At 35.8% G+C, this 15,361-nt stretch overlaps 1 protein-coding gene across 2 annotated transcripts in view; it reads left to right on the forward strand.

Moving 5' to 3' along the window:
- The first annotated feature begins 4,051 nt into the window (after nt 1-4,051).
- Nucleotides 4,052-15,361, forward strand: part of NRPD1B (nuclear RNA polymerase D1B) — a 64,657-nt gene continuing 53,347 nt past the window's right edge. The window contains exons 1-6 of one of the 2 annotated variants that reach the window (XM_090019449.1): nt 4,052-4,125; nt 4,453-4,539; nt 7,373-7,499; nt 7,607-7,722; nt 14,037-14,108; nt 15,036-15,197. In XM_090019449.1, coding sequence (XP_089875575.1) covers nt 4,456-4,539; nt 7,373-7,499; nt 7,607-7,722; nt 14,037-14,108; nt 15,036-15,197 — 561 coding nt within the window. In that variant the 5' untranslated portion in view covers nt 4,052-4,125; nt 4,453-4,455. Of the gene's footprint in view, nt 4,126-4,374; nt 4,540-7,372; nt 7,500-7,606; nt 7,723-14,036; nt 14,109-15,035; nt 15,198-15,361 lie in introns of those variants that run through there. The other variant, XM_090019448.1, reaches the window with a different exon arrangement.

Genomic DNA, 15,361 nt, shown 5'->3' on the forward strand with positions numbered 1-15,361 from the left:
TCATAGTAAACCATTACAATTCAAAGAAAATTGTTGTATTCACTTAAAAAAAGCAACTTGAATGGATTTTAATGACTTTACACATCCTAAACAATCACGTCTTAAGTTTTAAGCAATATATTATTACCAACGTGTATAACAAAAAGGAGCAGAATTTATCAAAGGAGGCTTCATTTGTTTCATAGGAGCTATCAGTGCACATATCTCTATGGTGGGACATTGCAGGTTCAAAACTTGAGCTATACGTTGAATAATAATCTGTGGGGGGTCTACCTAACCCCAACTTGCATTTAAAAAAAAAAGCCAAATTCATAAAACATTATTTACTTCGCCATGTATATTGTCAATCAACATCATAATGTCAATTGCAAAGCAACCTTCATTACCTAGTTCAAAATCAACTACAAACACAATGCATCTATAAAAAAAAACATAAAAAATGATCATATATATTGTAAAATTAATTTAACATATTTTCTTAAATGCCCCACAATTTTTAGTATTATCTCTATGTCCAAAATCATAAATATCCTATTTAAAAAAACCTTTTTACCCTTCCCACGTGCGACTTCCTAAATATAAGTGAATTTTCTTTCAAATATGTGTCTATTTTCTATAAAATAAATTTTTGTTCGCATATATGTATCTCTCCTTTTCGATATCGAAAACTCACATTTTCATAATCATTGAAAATCTGAGACACAAACTTGTAATTTTTTTTTAGTTATAAGTGAAAATCTGTCTAGGGTTATCATTTATGAGTTTCAAAATTGGAATAGAATCATGCTTAGTAGACTGGAAAAGGCCGAGCTATGTTTTTTTGTATGTTTTATACTACTTTTCAACTACCTGCATTAAAAATCAAGAAAAAAAAAATAAAAAGAGACAAATCAAAATACTAGCTTTCCAATGTCACAAAAATCACCGTGATATGATTAGCAATTTGAGAGAAGCGTTCATTTGAAGATAAATTGTTCGGTTGTTTCATTATATAGAGCATGCTTCTATTATAGTTTTGAAACTCTAATATGGGAACCCTAGAGAAGTTTTCGACTCTGACTCATAACAGAGAAATTATAGGCTTATATTTGAGCTTTTCAATGATTATAAAAACATGGATTTTGATGTCGAACAAGAGAGATACACACATGAGAACAACGACTATTATATATATATATACAATTTTTTCTCTTAAACATGCAATTTTCTCCTAAATATACGCAGAGTTCCTCCTATACATAAGATTTTTTCCTAAATATATATGGAGTTTCTCCTGTATATGCATTGTGTCTCTTTAACATGCAATTTTTTCTTAAATACATGAGATTTTCTAAGTTTAACTGAATGTTCACATGTATTTTTGTGCAAACTTAGTCAGATATTTGCGAAGTTTCAAAGTTTGAATTTAATAGGATGTTCACACTTATTTTTATGTAGTCTTCCTCATTATCCTTATGTAGACTTCCTCATGCTCATGTATATTCTAAACGGACTTCCTCATCCTCTCATATATTTTATGTGAACTTTCTCATTTTGTGCGGGCTTCCTCATCCTTGCCTATTTCGAACAATTTATCTTTCAAAGGACATTTCTCCTCAACTGCTATTGAGATCAAGGTGATATTGGTGGCATTAGAAAGCTAATGCTATGATCTGTCTTTTTTCTTTTTGTTGTTTTTAGATTTACAATGTAAGTGGTCAGAAAATATTATAGATCAGACATAAAACACTTAATCATGCTTATTTATTTTTTGTTTTAGAAATGTTGTTAGGGCTGTATCTGAGTGCCCATTCATCATTTTCCAGTGAACAAGGTGTTGTTGGAAAGATATTTCCATCTAGTTTCTTTTTTCTTTTTATGTTTTTTTAGAATCTTTCATTTTTTAGGTCATAATGTTTTATGAGAACAGGTTATTCAGTTGTTCAATCTGTAGAATATGTTTCTATTCCAGTTTTGAGACTCAAAAAAGGGAACACTAGAGGGGTTTTCAGTTATGAATCAAAATCTGAAAGTTATAATCATATGTCTAAACTTTTTTATGGCTTTAAAAGTCCAAGTTTTTGATGTTGAATTAGAGAGATACAATTTTGAGAAAAAAACTATTCTGCAAAATACAATCACATATTTGGGAGGAAGTTCACATGTGCGAAAGGTAAAAAAGTATTTTAAATCCAGATATTTGAGCGTTTGGACATTGAAAAAATATCACAATTTGCAGGCTATTTTAAAAAATGTTTCAAATTAGCCGTACAATATAGTCATTTTTCGTAAAAAAAAAACACACAATTAAGGATGAAAGGGAATGCATACAATTTATGAAATCACACAAAAAAGACTCGCTAGTATATTCAACAAAAAGAAGCCAAAGGACAAGCAACGTGTTTCAACTTATAGTTTGCCATAAAAAAAACCAAACGAACTGCTATATGCTTTGTATAGAGATCCCAAAACACACACACATAACTTATTAAAGTAGTTGGTCAAAAAGTTCTAAATTGGATATAATAAGAAAAATGATCACAAACTAGGCCACCCAAAGCCTGTGGGAAATTGTGGCACAAAACCACTTTAGATACTAACTAGTTTATTGAAAAAAAAACTAAAATTAAACCCACAGGATTTACGAAAACTAAACCTTAGGTATTGGAATGATATCATAAGTTCTAACATGCAATACTTGCAACAAAATACACAATCATGGTTTAAAAACACATAGAACAACCGCACAATATGCAAGTGTAAAAAATATTAAAGGAGCAAAACATGGAAGATGAATTCATAAAACTGGCAGAGTGAATTAAAACAAAAAAGAACAAATCCACTTTACACTAATAAAACTATCAAAATGATGAATACAAGTAAATATCAAACAATCTCATATTATTAAGTGAAGACCCTCTCTATATCTTAGCCACTGTATGTAAGTCTGTAACACTTATACCCTTCGGCGTCATGTCTCTTACTCGTGCCGAAGCAAGGTAACTCCCTGGGCCAAGGAGTGCACCCAGGTGTGGCTCAAGAGAAGTTAAGGCCTTGGGCATATTTCAATGGAGGCCCTCAGCTTGTGAAATATAAGCGGTATAATTTTTTTCTTCATTTGGGAAGTTGCAAGTTCAAATCCCAATGCTATAGTTTTATAACTCTGACTCTTAAAGGCTGACTTGATCGAGATCACCAGGTGCCACACAATGCTTCCAATAACCACGTGTAATTCTTCAGTTTACTTTACCACGAATGCAGAATTGGGCTCAACAAGGGCTCGTGCATTCCGCGCCGGGCTTGGGCAAGCTCGGTTCGGACCGACGCACGTGTGGACCGACCCGAGTATTGGTACCATACCAAAACGGCGTCACCGCATAATCCCGAAAGTACCACCTCACGAACTCCAACAATACAGAACCAAAACTATGCTGTTCCCAAGCAATCGCCGGTTGAGAGTAGCATAGTGGCATTTTCAGTATTTAAAGCAGAATTAGAAGGGGTTTTAAGTAAACTCATGAAGTTGGTAAAACGAAGGAATAAAAAGGGTTCAGGCAGTGGAGATTGAGGAGCACGCGTCCCACCACTTCACCGCTCTCCGCTGCAAGGAAAATGGCATCTTGAACCCAAACAATATTTAAAAAACAAGACCTCAAAAGTTCAGCCACCACGCGCGTGTTCCCCTAAAAAATACACAGAATGGTGACGAAGTGGCAGCGTTTTTGATGGTGACCTTGATTTTTAAGTCACAAGTCCGGACAAAACCCACTACCGTTTCCCGGTCCCACACCGTACGGAATTATGCCAGACTCAGATAACTGATACGTCACAAGGATGCGCCAAATTTTTATCTGTGTCGTGTCTCTTGTTGTATTACGTTTAGTTGATTGTTACACAAAAATATCGTGTCTCTGGTCCCGTGTCATCGAAAAAAGAGAGTAGAATAAAATAGTTAAATCAAACCAATAAAAAGAAAAAGTACAAATTGAAGAAGAAGAGGGCCTGACAGGGTCCAAAGGCAGTCTCTCTCTTCTCCTCTCCCTCCTCCCCCCCCTCCTCCTCCCTTGTTTACGAACAGAAGCCCTCCGCATGCATTGACGTAGAGGGAAGCTCAGAGAAGCAGAGAAGAAACCCTAGAGCCCCTAGGTGACGCCTCTCTCTCTAACTTGGCATTATTTATGATGCTGGGAGGCATTTTTAGTGAAATGCATTTCCCATTTGATGATTCAGTGATTTCCTTTGTTATCTCTCTTTGGTTGATATCACCACCGTTTCGTATGATGATGGCATCCGACGAACTTTCAGTTTCTTGTGTCGGAGAGCTTATGCTAAAATGTTTTTCGTGTTTGCGGTTCCGATTGTTTCTGCTTCGCCATCAGTCTGTTGTTCTTTTTTTTTTTGCTGCAATTAGCAGTAAGGATCGATTGCCGTGTATCCTGATGCTTTTCGATGATGCGTTGGTTGTGGGTGAAGGAAATGGAGAGCGTTGTGACGGCGTCCTCCTATCCAGAAGCAACGCTTCTTAGCGTTGGCTTTAACTTGTCATCATCCGATGAAGTTGTAAGTGCTGATCTTTTTCTTTCTTTTTTTTTCGCTCTTAATGTGATGTCATGCTATTTTTTCGTAGACGTGGTGTAGAAGTATTTTGTCTTTCCTCTATTTGTGAAAACAAAGGGTGCTTTCTCTTTTTCTCTCATATGCAATTCATTGTTAGTTTGGCTGCTATTTCTTCATGTTTTAAATAGATGCTTTTGGGCATATATGTGGACATGTATGTACACATGTCTGCATTGTGGTGTGCTTGACGGTAACACTCATATCAATCTTCGGTTAACATGGTTAATGACTATGCCTCCTTAATACGGCAAGTTTGTTGGTACCCGATATCTTTATGTTCTAAATGTAAAACACGGATTCCATGACGACATCACAGAAAACCTCAGGCATAAACCACACCCAAATGTTGCTTTTCTTAAGCAGCAAAACCCCATGTTAGCTGAAGTGAAGCCATGAAGATGATTACTATGATCTTAACACTAAGAAGAAGAGGGATCTGAAGAGCCATTCGGACCTAGTAAACTGTAAATCAACTATAGGACCTACTTGCCCATTTGCATCCTCAATCTCTTGACCAACTTCCCTTACGCTCACCATCTCCCACCATTCAACTGGAGATGGGGATGGGACAAGTGGGCTATTGAGGTGTGCGGGCTTGTGAGGCTGGCCAAGTTTGTCATGGCATGGTTGGTCAAGGTGTTCCTGTTCAAAGCAATGTTGTCAGTATATCGGCCAATTCTTGTCATATCGACCGAAAATTGATACGAAACAGACCTGAACCAGTTAATTTTCAAATCAATTTGAAGATGGTTAAAAATACTTTTTAATTTTTGCTTTAATATATTTTGGCATGTATCTGTCTGTGGTTTGGTTGTGCGAAACTTCTAAAAAAGCATGTGAAACCTACTTGCTTTATATGGGAAACATATTTCCGAATTTGTTTTGCAAGTTTTTCTTAATTAAGAACTTTTTTTCAATGAAAAGTTGAGATACATGTGTTATTCAAAATTGTAATTAATTATTTTAGTAGAAATCATTGTAATCATACATTTTATAAAAATATTAATCATTATTATTTCTCATAATATCAGTAAAAAAGTAAAGTTTACGTAAACTTATAATATTCCATATTGTCAACATTTGCTGTTTTGCTCGACACACACACACACAGCATATATATATATATATATATATATATATATATATATATATATAATGCGCTCCTGCCCACCTTTTCGTTCTGCCCCCTCATAAATCGTCTTTTTTGGCATTTTTTCTCACATCTAACGCAATAGATGTGATCTATAGGTTTTGTTTAGTGGGAACCGGCCTTTGGATCACCGTAATCTGACCTGTATAAAGGTTTTTCCGGTGATCCAAAATCAATGGCTATGAAGGTACCAGTTTTTCCTGGCTCATAAAACATGTTTTTTTCATCGAAAAAACATGCTCCAAGAGTCGATTCCAACTAAATCGAGCATGCTAAACACATCTAACGGTTCAGATCTGTCATAAAACACTTCAAAACTATGGGTCAGAACGATATCGTCATTTGCAGTTTTGCTGCACACTATATATCTATATATCTATCTCTCTCTCTCTCTCTATATATATATATATATATATCACGTTCCTTGTTTCCCACGAACCTTAGAAAGTCTTGTTTCCCATTTCCCATGAACTTTAGAAAGTCTCATTTCCCCTTTTCGTTTCTCAACATTTTTTTTTCTTTCCATTTCCCTTCTTGGCAACTTTGTGCAAATTTTTGAATGGGTGTGAGAGCTTGAGTGGCTAGAAAGGGCCTTGTACTTGGCCAAATATGCCACTGAGTTCACCTAAGGTGCTGTTAGCTTCTCTATAGGTGTTTGTCATGGTGCAAGAGCGTGGAAACTCTTAAATATGTGTGGGAGCTTGAGTGTCAGTAAAGGGGCATTTTTTTCGATGGTGTCATACCAATGTAGAATGGGAAGGGCCTCACCTCAGGTGATGCTTCTTAAATACACACACACAGAGATCCCATAAAATGATCATTAGAGTTGGTCTCCACGCTAGATATGTAGCAAGAGACATTGCTGAATGTAGTTGAAGGAGTGCTAGTGTTAGGAGAAAGGGGGAAGGGAAAAAGGTGAATAAAGTTGATCAACTCCTTTCCTTTACATTTGGCATTTGTTTAAATTGACCTTCAATACATGAGGTGTGCTTCTCACAAGTTGTTGTGCAGTTCATGCACCTCGTTTTGAGGCACACATTTCATGTCCTGAGGTGATGATCTTATGGCACCAGGCCCAATAACTTTACGCCCATCCTCACATGGATGTCCTTGTGTCATTCTTTCACATGGTACACCGTACATCCCTCCAAATGAGCATGTGTTGGTTTCAGATTTCTAATTTTTACAAACTTCTTACTTCTTCTGGTAGATCTCGGTGTGTTGCTATGGCTGTTTTACATGGATGACAAATTGGAATGTGAATGATATTTATTAATATCAGGATATTGAGGCACATATTAATCTTTGAAACGTATCTAAGGTGGACATGCTGATATAGATTTTTGCCCAACCCATGCAAATGATTTACTTGTATGAGTAGCATAATTGACAGATCAGTCAATGCATTAGAAAATTCATTTGATTTTTTTAGTTGGTTAATTGTTGATGGTTTGTATAAAGAAGTCGCAAATTTTTCTGGGGTTGAAGTTCCAGCAGGCTAGCTTTCTCATTTGCATACTTGTACTATGTTATTTGTGTTCTTGAATTGCATGCACTTGGTTTTGGACATTGTAGAAGTGTGGCAAATTGGCAATTAATATGGTAGCATTTTCTCTCTTATTTCAGCAGTTATATTCTGCGAGTGATTGCCCAATAAATTATCCTAACCAATTGATGAATCCATTCCTCGGCTTACCTGTGATGTCTGGTAAATGTGAATCATGTGGAACATCAGAACCTGGGGAATGTGAAGGTACAGACTTTTGAATTTTGATTGTTATTTCTTTAAGAAAAATCTTTAGTTGCGAGTTTTCTATGTTATAAACATGATTAAATATGTTATTTTTAATGTCTATGTAGGTCACTTTGGGTATATTCAGTTGCCAACGCCAATATTTCATCCACATCATGTCACTGAGCTAAAACGCATTCTCAGCATGATATGCTTGAATTGTTTAAAGATAAAGAAGAGGATGGTATGCATACTTTTGCTGTAACTGATATTTGCTTTACTAAATGCTTCTATATCCTTTTGCAGCCGGAACACATTGATCAATGTGTTAATCACTTCTAAATATCTATCATTTTTAGCATTGATGACTCATCATAGAGCTGTCTATTCTATCAGAATTTTGGCCTTTATAGATTATTGCCGAAGATCATCATAGAGCTGGCTATTCTATCAAGTTTTTTCTGTTTATAGCTTATGCCAAAGAGAAACATGCTGCAGTCTAAGTTTTGCTATTTTAACTTAACATCTTCTAATGTACCATTCATTCATCCGCTGTTGATCAAGTAAATGATTCTCTGCTAAATATGATTCAGGCAATTCTGTTTCCATGGTCACAAAGCTTTTTCAGCGTTCATTTACTAGGTTCAACTTATGTTCAGATTTTTCTAATGACTCCTTATAGATTCATGATGTACAGTTAGATAGATCATTTTGTTAGAATGGCTGGACCAGTTACCTAGTTGTGGTGATATCAGTGCAACCATGTGAGGGTGCTTTGTGTAATTGTCATCCAAGCTGCAACCAAGTAAATGTAAAAAGACTATATCTTCTAGCTTTTTTTAAGGGAAACAACTTTTGCTTAAATAAAAGTGTTGTGGTATTTTTCTGTTATTTTCCTCCGTGACTGGGAAAGGACCTGTATTAAGATGAGGGAGATCTATTCAATTCTCTTGCCTTTCCTTCTATTGATAAACAATTTTCATCTGTCAACTATATTTCGTTTGCTTTGCCAAATTTGAGTTAATGATAATCTGCATCCATCTGTCATTTGTAAGCTGGTGACTTGTCTTGCTGCCCTTTCTTATGATGGTACTTAAGTGCTAGGTAAGTAAGTCCGTCCTCTATATTGGACTTTTAAGTTCTTTGTCCAACTTCAGATAGAATTTCTTCCCTTAGTAATAGAAATACTTATGTGTAATCCTTTGTGCTTTTAGCTAGTACATGCGCAAGGAAATTCTCTCTCTCTCTCTCTCTCTCTATATATATATATATATATGTGTTTGTGTGTTTACTGAATGCTTATTAAAGAGAATTTGTAGAAGAAAGAATATGACAAGCAAGCAGCAGTCAACACCATTTAAGAAATGCAAAAGCAGCAGCTTAGATACATTAAAGTGTTGCCTAGAAGAAGAATGGTTCTCTTTCTCTCTTTCCATCCCTCTCTGCGTTTGCACATATGTGTGTATATTTGTGTTTATGCATGCATGCATGCACGTGTGCACATGTATGCATGTGTGATATCAAAAAGCTCAACGAAAGTGGACAGAAATCACACATGCTCGGTGTCAATGGGTCGGGTTTGACCTGGACCTTAACCGTACCATACCCTATAGGGTCAGGATTTGGTGATAAACAAGGTCCGATTAAAATTTGGGTTGGACCCAAAGGGTCCAATTAATATGTGGAGCTGGGTATGGTTTGTGAAATTTCATACCAGGCCTAGGCCCAACCCGAGTTTCGACTAAGATCCGCAAATTTCAATGTAAAAAAAATAAAAAATATTATTATACCGGGTATGGTCCAGGTCTGGTTCATGGGATCCTTATAGGATTCGGGTATGGTTTCTCTTATGGTGAGTTCGATTAGACCTGGGTCAAGACCCGGTACCATCATCTCAAATCAGCTATGTCACATGGGTGCGGGTGCAGCACTTTCAAAAAACATGGGTGCGGGGGTGCGGCAAAAATATAAAAAATTATATATATATATATATAAAGTCCAAAAGTTGGACATAAATAACCCTGGGTGTGTTGACTGCACCCAGGGTCAGGTTGACCGCATCGGGTGCGGGTGCGATGCGGGTGCGGCACCTAGTTGAAGAGTCCCCGTGACATAGCAAATCAGGTATGGGTTTGGTCCCACCTAGATCCAAACCAAACCCGACCTCACCTGTTGACACCCCTATGCACATGCATGCGTGTGAAATAAAAAAAGTTTGGAAGGTATTTAGCAGATAGAAAGAGATAACAACAGACCCAATAAAACTCAATTGTCAACACAATGAAAGTTGCAATCTGAATATGTTTACTTCTAGGAAAAATGATAGATGATGCATAAGCCTATTACTTGATTGACGTTGAAAGTGAGTAATCTACAGATTCAGATGTTTATGGTACAAACATAGAAGAAAGCATGAGAATGAGAGGAAGAATAGACTAGAAGCTCCATTCGATTGAGAAAATGTTGTAGTAATACGACAGACATGGGTCAACCCCTTTTTCCACAACTAAGATTATTTTCGACCAAAATTGCCCTCTTACATTGACTATCACACCTTTAAATGCTAAAGTACAAAACTACCCCTACACATGCATAGTAATACATAAATAAGTGTTGCCCACACTCGTGATACATAATATTACGTTTCTCAATGCTCTTCCTCAAACTTGAGATGATGTGAACACAATCATTCCAAGTTTGTAGAGGAATATCTGAAATGCTTTAAGAGGCAAACTCTTAGTGAAACAATATGCAATCTGGTGGGCTGTTCCAATGTATGACAATGAGATGACCTCCTCCAAGTATGCTTTGCCTGTGAAATAACAATCTATCTCATTATTTTCGTTCTCTCATGACACTCAAATTTTTTAGCTATATGAATGGCACTTTGATTGCCACAATCAATGGGGTCCCTCCATTTACCTTAATTCTCATGTCTTCTGGCAACCATATCAACTACACAATCTCAACAATGACTTGAGCCATGAGCCCATGACCCTATGCTCGGCCTCAGCTATAGACAAGGCAATCCTCTGTTGCTTCTTACTTTTCCATGCTATTAGAGTCGCTAAAAGATGCACATAATCTCATAGTAGAATGTCTATCCTATGACATCCCTCCAAAACTATGGTACCTGGACGCTCCATTTTGTCCTCCGTATCTGTGTCGACATGCTTTGAGACTTGGACATGCCATTTTACCCTCCGCACATAGAAGTTTGTATTCAATTTATAATTTATAATTATATTTTCAATTTATAACTTTATATTTTCAGTATATAATATATATTTTAAATATAGCATATATATTTAGATTATATTCAGTTTATTTTGAATTTATTTTGTATTTATGTGATATATATATATATATATATATATATATATATATATATATATATATATATATATATATATATATATATCAGTGTCCCCGTACCCACATTGTTGCTCTTCCTTCATTGTTTGTGATCCTCTGACTTAGTTCCACGTACACCTCTTCATTCTCTTCAATGCACTTAACCCCTCACTCATCGCTTGTTGCCATACAGGCTAGAAAATACCTTCATCATAGGATTTAGGTTCATGATATGAATGAATCAAGGTTAAAAAGCTTGGTGAGTGACAAAAAAGGATTCGTACAAAATAAAATGTATGAGATGAATAAAAGGATGAGTACTGCTATGTACCTGAGATGTACATTAAAAAAGATTGTATAAGTAATCAGTATCATATTCAAGTACAAATATGCCTGGTATAAACTTATTGAAAAAATACTAAGCATTATAAGCAGTTTTTGTATTACATAGGAGTTGTATACATTTTCATCTATTCAAACAAGTGAATAAAATTATAGTAATTGGACTACCAAGCTATTTAATCCAATAGTAGAAATTTGTGAAAAAGGAAGCAATTAGGTCTTGAACACTTTCCCAGTTTCCCTTATCCGTCGTTTTTTTTTCTTTCTTTCTTTTTTTATTTATTTCTTGAACTTAGTCCATCATTATATGGTTGCAACAGAATGTTCTTGAGATGCAAGTGGGAAATATGTAGATCATGACATGTGCTTTTTACAACCAAACTGATGACTCAACAAGTTGCACATTCAAATGCATTGATGATATCATTTCAAGATCTCGTTTGCCATAGAACTTACTCAGGGTTCTTACCTCTTTCTGCCTTGGACTGTTGGGGCACGGGTCACCAAATGCTTAAAGACCAGTATGCCGGTTTGAGATCATCTGATTTAAAACACCTTGTTGGCTTGGGAACTTGGTAAACACATCATTGACCATTTGCTATTCTTTTGATTTTGGTAGGTAAACCTATCCTTATCTTTTAGTGATGGTATTTGGACATGATGCTCCTACAGATATATAAATATTTCTAGATACTATGTTATTCTTGGAAGATATTGTATCTTATCTTGTGTATACATGTTGGGCTTGACATCTTTAAGGTCACTTAGATCAGTTGGTAATTCTCCAATGTTATCCAAGCTACGTTTATGATTGGCAACTAAGTCACATGGGTGCGGGTGCGGGGATGCGGCACTTTAAAAAACCTTGGGTGTGGGGGTGCGGCAGGGCAAAATTGTACATATATATATATAATTTTGAAGTTTTAACAGTTAACAACAGTAACACTATTATATATATATAAAGGGAACCTTGACAGTTTCAAGGTTGGCGTAGTCAGATAGACCATTTTCGTAGTCAACTATATGTCTTGGACTGGTCAAAACAGGGGTACATTAACCAGGTTATATGAACATATACATGCTTGAGTGATTCAATGTAACTCCATATTTCTAACATTAAACCTTCCGCAGCATGTGTCATTAAATGAGTTATGAAACGAACTGCAGCAGAATTATGACCACGCAACAGAAACTAAAATCGAGTACAAACACATAAGCATACACATGTACGAAGAGCAACCGGCAAAAGAACTTGAATGAAGAGAATACCTTGTGTTTCTTGAAATAGGAAAGTGAGCAACTGCACCTTAAAATATTGACAAATCAATAACTTCTGTAACTTGGTAGATCTTATAATCCTATGAACTGAACTTAGATAATGAATCAATCCCAAAACAAATAAATTAAACCCATTACATGCCCATAACATAGCAACACATTTTAAGCAATGGTTGATAGAACGACTTTTCCAAAAAGATGAAAGTAGCATTTGACCTTAAGTCATCAAGCATAAGCAACTAATAAAACAGATTATAAACGAAATAAAAAATCATGAAGCTCACAAAACCCATTTTAGCATAGAATCAAAAGCCCCAAAATCAAATAGTCAAAGATCCCCCAAAAATAAATACAAATTTCATTAACTATATACCTCTATAGCATCATCAATTCATCAAAAAATTTCGGAATGCCCAAACCCCCCAAATAACATTATTGATTTTTTTTTGGAATTCCCAAAACCCCCAAATAATATTATTGAAAAAATTTTGAAATGTCCAAAACGCCTATTAATAAAAAGTTAAAAACCCTAGATGCTACCCACGTATAATACAATCAGAGAGAAGAGAGACAGTGAGAGTGACGAAGAGCGAGTGAGAGACAACGAGAGTGACGAAGAGAAGAGAGACAATGAGAGTGACGGAGAGTGAGTGAGAGTGAGAGAGAGAGCAAGTCGGAAGGAGACATACCTGAGAACTGAGGAGGAGCGGCCGGAAGGAGTCGGAGATCGTCGGCATCGGCATTCAGGCTTCAGGAGGATTTTTCCCTAATCCTCCTTCTCTCACTCGCTTTTCATCGGGCGAAAAAAATATTCAGTCTAAAAATTCAGTCTAAAAATTGGACCTAAATGACCCTGAGTGCGTTGACCGCACCCAGGGTTGTGTTGACCGCACCCGCGTTGCATCGCGTCGACGCGGGTGCGGCACCTGCTTTGCCGAGTCTATGTGACTTAGATTGGCAACATTGGAGAACATTCTTGTTTGTTAATCAATTGGAAATTTGCAATTGAAGTTGATCTAAGGATGGAAGAATATCCATCTACTGCAGCAGTTTTCTGCTGATGTTATATTATCTTTTCTATTTTGAAAAGTTCTGAGAATTTCATAAGAATGTATTATATATTGATGCTTGTTTTTCTCGAAGGTTTAACCCTTATCCTGGTTTAATCAATTCTATCGATCAAGCTATTTTACCTATTATTCACAACTGAAATATTGGCTATAGAAAATTTCAATTCCTATATGCTAGTTGAATAGCACTATGAATGATATATATATATATAATGTATAAAGTTTTTCCTGTCTTGCTGGACTAATTTTAGAGTTTGCTGATGTTTAAAAAATCGAGATCCTCTTGCACTGGGTAAATAATTGCGTTTTGACTACGTAGTTTGCGGTTATGGTAACCAAGATAACTGGTTAATTATTTTGTTCTTGTAACTTATTACCTGACAATTAGCTCGTGGATTGTTTTTAATACCACTGTTTGCATTGTTGTTGTTGTAGCTTCTGTTACTATTTCTATTACAAATATTCACTAAATTATCTAATTCTTTCTTAATTGGGGTCTATCTGAAATCTTTAGGGCAAGTCGATTGCTGGTTCTGGCTTGACTAAGGTCTCAGGAATTTCATATCAGCCTTGCTCGAGGTGTCAGGTATACTTTCTTAAATTATTTTGCTTGCAATTGGGACTAAGGTACCTGAATAACCACAAGAGTTATACCAATCAACACAACAAATTTATCTCTACAATTCTTCTTGCTGGTCATGTTAGGAAGGCATCATAATGGCTTAGTTTTGATTTTGTAGGTTGATAGTGCATGTGTCATGAGACTCTTCTTGGTCAAAACCATCCATTGTTCTTGGACTACAACACAATGAAATCTATGTGTTTGTTCTATTACTGGTTGATTCCTTTGCCTCAGTTATGCTTGTGTCATGCTTCCACCTAATTAAGCTGCAATGCCAATTTATAATATCTCCATCTCTCTCATATATATATATATATATGCATATATATCGATATATCAGTGTGTGTCATGAGACTCTTCTTGGTCAAAACCATCCATTGTTCTTGGACTACAACGCAAGGAAATCTATGTGTTTGTTCTATTACTGGTCGATTCCTTTGCCTCAGTTATGCTTGTGTCATGCTTCCACCTAATTAAGCTGCAATGCCAATTTATAATATCTCCGTCTCTCTCTCTCTCTCTCACACACACACACACATATATATATATATATATATATATATATATATATATATATATATATATATATATCAGTGTGTGTGTGCTTCTCAAATGGTTGCTTTACACTTCAGATATCACTTCTATATTTTTTTCCTTTTCATTGGATCAGTATACTTTGCCATTGATGGTTACTTGTACCGTTGATCCTTATGTGTTCTCTTTGTTATCTGTTTCTGTTCTTAATAATTATTGATGCATGTTGACATAATTACTTCTATGTTTGGATTCTTACTAGCATATACTTCTTCCATGGTTACTTTAGCTGCTGCATATGGTAGGTATTTATTTGATGTCACTGAATTTTTTTTTCAAGTTATATTTTGATTTCAGATGTTTCCAATACTGTTAAAAGAGACGAAGAATGTTGATGGAGCTTTGTCTTTAGAGTTGAAATTTCCAAAAGGAAAAGAGCCTGTAGGATATTGGAGCTTCTTAGATAGATATGGGCATTCTTACCAAAATGGACCATGTCGACCTTTACTCCCTTATGAGGTGAGATTTTCAACTTGGTCAGTAGTGCATACCTTTTGAACTTTTATTTGTTCTACTTTGATAGCTGATCTGTTACACTAAGTTCGGTTGTTTTTGTTTCAGAGATCTCTTTAGGCTTATAGTCCATGGATTCTTCTTTTAATATGTGCAGTTTCTTCTTTCAG

This window comes from Nuphar pumila, chromosome 10 (genome assembly GCF_984573655.1).
Source record: "Nuphar pumila chromosome 10, dmNupPumi1.hap1.1, whole genome shotgun sequence".
In the NCBI taxonomy this organism is placed as follows: Eukaryota; Viridiplantae; Streptophyta; class Magnoliopsida; order Nymphaeales; family Nymphaeaceae; genus Nuphar; species Nuphar pumila.